Consider the following 6,962-nt stretch of genomic DNA (forward strand, 5'->3'; position numbering starts at 1 on the left):
TCTTTTCAGATTTTATATTGGCTTTTTTAATAAAGATGTTGAGATATAATCAATTAAGGCTTCAAAAGCGCATGAACACTTTCATCTTAAATATGTTGAAAATATAATATTGATGGTGTGATTAAGAAGCTTATAATTTTATCTTTATTTTTTTGGGTCGCAAATTTTTTGTCTGTTATTGATTATTTATGGTTGAATGAGTAACAGATGCAGAAATCATGAACATATCCAAAGAGTTTTTTTGCTGATAGCATATTATGCACTACGTCTACAATATAGGTTACACATTGGGCAGGTAAATTCATTCTGTGTTTGCATTATACAACTTATACATTGTGTGTGCAGTGAAGAAAAGTGCTGTTAACTTTCCCTTCCTCCATAATGTTCTTCATGCCAGCAACAGCAATCAAGAGATCAAGGTTTTATCAGCATAAATCCAATTTTAACACAAAAGTAAAATGGCTTATTGTTTCTAACAAATATTCAAACCACCATTCATTTTGATACCAACCAATTTTTTAATTTAGCTATGGTTATAGTGAGTTTAATGTCACAGAAAATAACAAACAGAAGAAGAGCAATCCCCAAAAGATGTTTGTTTTTTTTTTAAATTTTTGTTGGTTACCTTTTAACATTTTCTGCATTTCTGTAGAACTTTATACTATGCATCAGGAGTTAGTAAATTAACTGTAATAACAGCCCCAACCACCACACAGAAAAAAAAAGAAAAAAAAAAGGGAGACGTGGTTAATTGCTGCTGCTTTGGAGACAGATATTTGTTAGGTCAATGATTCCTGTCCTTTTACATCAGTTAAAAACTGAATTCATTACTGTGTCCACCATCTGCCATTTGGAAATAAAAAAAAATACAATATAATACAAGGTAAACTTGCTCTCAAGTTTCATAACACAAAAAGAACCCCTTGGGCATAAGATTAATTATCCTCATCCCCCATGTCGACGTCCTCTTGTAACTTCTGCACCATTTTCTCTTCCATTTGTTTGGCCTTTCCTATATTAAAAGAAATAAAAGAAAATTTAAACAATGTGGAAATCACACTTGTTTTAAGGACAATCATTATGCAAAATTTTTAAAATTTTCCCCCAATCTTATTCTCTTATTAGTATTCTTTATACTAAAATAGGGCTGTACATTGTGCACATTCTCAAGTATGTGTGTATTAAAATCAATGTCACCAAATCAAATTCCTTGTACATAATTACATGATTCTAGTGTCTAACTTGGACAATTGGCTCTTTACCTGCATGTGGCGCTTTGATAAGGTGAATATTTTTCTTCACTTCGTTGATGGCCTCTTCTTTCTCCAACTCTTTGCCCTTCTTTAATCTACAAAGTGGACACAAACAGTTAAGACAAGGCAGTTTTCCAAATCCTGTAAATACCATACTTAAAAAATAAATAAATAAATAAAACATTTATTAAACACAAAACAGTAGCTTAAAGATGCGAAAAAGATAAACTGAAAAGAAAATTCATCCTTAAACATTAACACAAAAATAAACTGCTCACCTGTTCATGATAAATCTTGCCTGTCGTTTCTGTTTTATTTCCTCCACCCTCTTCATTGCTTCCACTGCAGAAGATAACAGTGAAACATATATAAAGTGCTTAAAAGTCAACCATTTCTTTACAAAAAGTGCCTCTGAGAATTGAATTCATTCATTACCTGTCTTGTCCCACAGCTCCCTGCGATATTTAACAGGTATATTTCTGCGTTTCTCAAACTCCAAAGAGTTATCCTGGAAAACAGTAAATTTGGTGGATAAGTAACAGTAAAACAAATTAATGACACCAAGTTAGCGCTCTATAAACCAGCTCACCACTGTCAGCTCCTTTCCTGATGCCTTTCTGAATGCTTTGGTCCATCTGGTCTTTCTTGGGTTACGCTTCTTCTTAAAGTTCTTGTGGCATTTTGATCTGCAGAATCTGAATGTCTACATTTATTTAAAAGGAGACAGAAAAACCCGTCAGTTTAACCAAAAGAAGCACAAGCGTTTGAATGGATATGAACAGGTAGACCTTTGGACGGTTTTGGATTGTAGGATTTCAAAGTTTTACAGTTTATTTACAAATTTGAAATATTCATCATTTAAGATGTGACATCAGCTTTGTCAAAAATTACAAACTCTCTCTTTATCAACCGGTATATCGGCTGATGTGAGCTTGTCACAGACACAATTGCATTCAACTTGTCCGACAAGCCACAAGAAACTGCAGTAAAAGACTGCCAAAGGTAGTTTATTTTTCAACTGTAAAGTGTCTCACTCACTACATATCCTGGTCACAATTCTTTAATAACAATATTTGAAAAATTGTTTTATCAAAAACTTGTTATATGCTTATGATAACAATGATAACAATTTACTGTATCCGTTATTTTTAAAACACTCAAATTCGGTATCAGCCTTAAAAATCCAAAATACATCAGGATATAATATTTATCCCATAGCGCCTTTTAGAGAAACATCATAGAAATGTATTTATTTATTTATTTATTATTTTCCAATTCAAATTTTGCCTAATTGGCATAACCATTTTGTGTTAAATTTAGTATTGATAAGGAATATTATACAAAGTTAACAGTGTCAGGTAGAATATAATTACAATATAATAATTCTGAATGGAAGAAGAAAAAAAACTTGTGGTTTAAAATTATGAATTTCAACAACAAAAACAACAATAATAATTTTGATAAACAGGCTTACAAACATCATCAAACTTTAGTTTAAAAACTGTAGGTATTAGAAACATAACTAAATTAAAATTAAATTTACCTACTATATACTATTATAACAAAGTAAAAGTAAATAAATAAAAATAATTAGCTCCTGAAGACTAGCCTTGTGCAGCCTGTGTTTTACCCTCGTTAAGACTGTGTCAGCAGTGTTGAAAGTTGTATTTGCATCAAAATATACTTAAAGTACCAAAAGTAAAAGTACTCATTGTGCAGAAGGCAACACTTTAATGTTGCAGCTGGTAAAGGCAGGGATAATTTTAATGATTTTAGATAATGTGGAGTAGCTTAAGCTATAATAATACATAATCATTTATTGTTGTTTATATTTTGTATTAATAATCTGAATCATAACCAATAACTTAAGTCATCAAATAAATGTTGTGGGGTAAAAAGTACAGTATTTCCCTCTGAAATGTAGTGGAGTAGAAGTATAAAGTAACAGAAAATGTAAATACTTAAGTGAAGTACCTCAAAATTGTACTCAGGCAAATGTACTGTGTATCAGAAAGGTGTTAATTCTACCACACATCAAAAATTGTTGCCTAGTTTAAAAATGGCGCTGACACAATCTCAACAAATATTTAAAGCTTATAAAGGACAGTATAATTTTCAGAGTTTAGGCTGTGGAGGTGTTTATGATTTGTCCACAGGTACTGCTCCAAGCCTCTGTTTCCACATTGAGCCTTCAGGGGGCGAAATCGACCCATTAAACAAAACCGAGGCCCTGCTGGTTAAATGTCCATCATCGTTATTACCTCTGTTATAAACGCAGCCTGGATCTAACATTCATAACTGATTTACTTAACACCACGTGCATAACCCCCACCTTGTAAGTCTAGTTTACCGCTGAGTTATTTACTGTCTGTCAGCTCCTAAAACCCTGTGTCGACCCACGTGAGTAAATCCAGCACGTTATGTTAGCCTGCTAGCTAACGGGCCGACACTGAAAGTCGAACACGAGCTTCTGTTAAAGTAACATCATTATTCAGGCAGCGAGACAGCACCATACCTTACAGTCGTTCCGTACAAACATTACCCCATGTCCAGGGTACACCGGTCCCGAGCAGAAATAACACTTTTCGATGCGCATTTTCGCAGCGCATCTGCTGCGTGCGGCAGCCGACAAAAACAAGACCGCCCCGTCACTTCTTCTTCTTCTTCTACCTCTCCTCCGTATCCTTCTTCGAGCCTCGCAGCTGAAGCTCCCTCCGGAGATGTACTGCCCCCTGCAGGACCTTCTGTTACACCTGTCAAAGTCTCTGCCTCAAAAATGATTCAGGGGCACCTAGGTTCAAACTTCAGCGTTTATAAAACTTTCATCCCCCCATTGCTGAAAAAGCTGCACCTGCACTTTAGATTGGTGAGTATAGTTGAAGATAATTTATATTCTTGGATGGACTTTTTTGATCTGCTGTGCCACATTACATTGTCCAATGTGACATGTCATTGTTTTGTATGGAGGCCAAAACTGTTCAATTTTTAATAAATGAATAAGACATTACGACATAAATAACCATATGAATAAACAAACTGTAATTCATATAATAAATTGTTAAAAAATAAATGATTGTTATTAAATTATAAGTTATATTTATTTCAAAGTGCCGTTTTTCAGAAGTCAGTTTTTAATTTCATAATGGCATTTTCCGCCTCATCTTTCAGCCAATCATATGGACATAAACGCCGATAAAACTGTCATGTTATTATGTAAATAATCATGATGAAGTAACTTTTTAATAATAATGAATTTAATTCAAAATTTCAAAACGTATCAGTTTCTTCCTATATTTTACTCCATGTAAGAGCTAGACTGAAAAATCAGGAATATTGGCCAATATAATCTTACTGTGAATATATCAGTATCAGTGTACATGTTGATCAATAAGTAACGATAAACTTTCTCATCTGTTAAATGCTCCATTCAGTTTTGTTCACAGTTCCTAAAAAAATCTAAGGGGTCCCTACTGAGATTGTTTATTTATGTCATGTGTTTATGTAAAATAAATAAATGAATACATAAAATTAAATTTTGGGCCAATACATTGTTACTGGATTTTTAAAACTCCCATACATCGCTATCAGTATTAGTCTCAAAAATCCAGTATCAGTCGGACTGTACTTTTTTACTTTTTAATAAACGCTTCAGGGAACATTCATTTCCTCTCAAACATGACCCACACGCACATATGCTGATGAACCCAATGAGACAAAGAATAACACAAAATGCATTTTTCCAAGAACAATTTTAATATCTAGTATTTGTGATCATCTTGAGAGTATCAAAAAATCTGTTGCAACATTTCAGCACTTAAAATAATTTGTTTTGTTACTCACTTTGGATTAAAAGATTTATTTTGGTATTCAAAAGCAGAAATATCCGAAAACCATAACTTAAATAATAAGAGTTAAGTCTACACTCTAAATCTACATTTGGCACCTGAGTTGAGTCAGCAAAAATTACCTGTGGCTTTCAAATGAACCTTTTATATTAATGCATTACACCGACAAACTTTGAACTTGAAACCAGCCTTATCAATTTAGGAAAATGTCACATTAAAATTGGGATAAGTTTTCTGTTTACAACATTAGGCTAAAAAGACAATCTATATTAAAATTTCCAATGTAACCTAAGTACCATTTGGGTGAAATCTCATGGTGATAAAAAGACAGCAGAACAGTTTTTGACATCTCAAGCTTAATAAAAAAAAAAAAGAAGAAGAAATGCCTTTCTAGCAATCAAAACCATTGGAAAGCTATCACATTTAAATTCAAATAATGTAAATGAAAACCAAAGAAAATCACTAAATAACAGAGACTTTAAGTTTCTTTGGTTAGGATTATTTGTATTACAAAGATATAAAAATTGATTATGTTGCTCTTCACACATAGGGTTTCTTTTATGATAGTCAGAATCCTTCATTGTCACACCTGGACAGGAAATATTATAAGGAGATGAAATGAATTCTTCTCCATACAGTAATATTGGTGAACGGTGACAGATGATTCTCTAAACAAAGAATAAATATCATCATCTGTCACTGGCAGGACACACTGGATCTTTGGTCTTGTGTTAGTAATTTTCACCTCATCATACTAAGGATTAACTGAATGAAAAGCCATACCCATCTGAGGAAGCAGACAACTCTTTGGATAATAGCACCGGCATCACCGCTGCGTTTAGCAATGGTCCAGAAGGCAAATGGAACACAAGCCGGGTGGAGACTTGCGCTAAAGCTTTCACCAGAATCAAGCATCAAGAAAATTTACACTGAGAAAAAGCATTCAAACCACCATCCTAAGGGAAATTTACAACGTTGGCAAGAACAATAATTTCGGCAAACACACCCTTAATGTACGCCCACTATATTTTTGGTTGCCTTAGAATAATCTATTTTATTATCAAAAACTCTTTGGGTACAATTTTTCCTCCTTTAGATCTCATTATCTATGGTATGCAACGCCCTTTCGATACTAAGGCCATATTAAAGCTTTGAGTTCAGTGCACTGGAAATGTCAAACAATATAGTATGATGAAGCTCAAATAGTTTGACAATATCTAAAGCACTTGTTCATTTCATAGCATACATCGTTCAAAGACAAACAATGTGAAACAAAAGCTCTTTCAACCATGAAAATAAAAGAGAGAATTTCAAAAATGAGGACACCGAGATAATAACGCCCCAACAGAGGTCACAAGACGTGGCAATGAAATGTTTTCACCTTGTCCCCTGAGTCTGAGATAATACTGCACAATATGTGGTGAAAAGGAGGTAGTAATGTATATATAAGAACAGAGCACTGAGGTAGATAATCAGTCAAAAGGGCTCAACTACACCCTTCACTCCAGTGGAAAGGAATTAAATATAATGAAAATGTATCACAGTACATTTCTGACATTCTTTTTAACATTCATCATGGGTGAGCTTTGGTTTAGGACAGACAATGCCAAACACAGGCAAACAGGTAGAAAGTTGTTAAAAAAAAAAAAAAAAAAAAAAAAAAACCCCAAAAGAAATAAAAATGTTATAATAAACATTCACACAAAATCCTGAGGTAGATTCAGAGCAAAAGCACATCTCCTCCATCGCAGCTGCCTGATCCCTTGTGCCCTTGTGAAATGACTGAGGGACTCAACTCAGGGAGCGAACGAGTTTGAAGTGATGTAGCTTCGGCTTCTGGAGAGCAGACACGGGCCGGGTGATG

The 6,962-nt window shown here is 33.9% G+C and overlaps 1 protein-coding gene across 1 annotated transcript; it reads right to left on the reverse strand.

Annotated features, from left to right (window-relative positions):
- Positions 1-498: 498 nt before the first annotated feature.
- On the reverse strand, positions 499-3,919 carry rsl24d1 (ribosomal L24 domain containing 1). Its single transcript, XM_040133795.1, has 6 exons — positions 3,769-3,919; positions 1,843-1,956; positions 1,689-1,761; positions 1,532-1,595; positions 1,263-1,348; positions 499-1,012 (listed from the first exon to the last, which is right to left on the reverse strand). The coding sequence occupies exons 1-6, from the start codon at positions 3,847-3,849 to the stop codon at positions 936-938; spliced, it is 495 nt and encodes a 164-aa protein (XP_039989729.1). The 5' UTR covers positions 3,850-3,919; the 3' UTR covers positions 499-935.
- Between the last annotated feature and the right edge of the window lie 3,043 nt (positions 3,920-6,962).

This window comes from Xiphias gladius, chromosome 8, assembly GCF_016859285.1.
Source record: "Xiphias gladius isolate SHS-SW01 ecotype Sanya breed wild chromosome 8, ASM1685928v1, whole genome shotgun sequence".
Taxonomy (NCBI): domain Eukaryota; kingdom Metazoa; phylum Chordata; class Actinopteri; order Istiophoriformes; family Xiphiidae; genus Xiphias; species Xiphias gladius.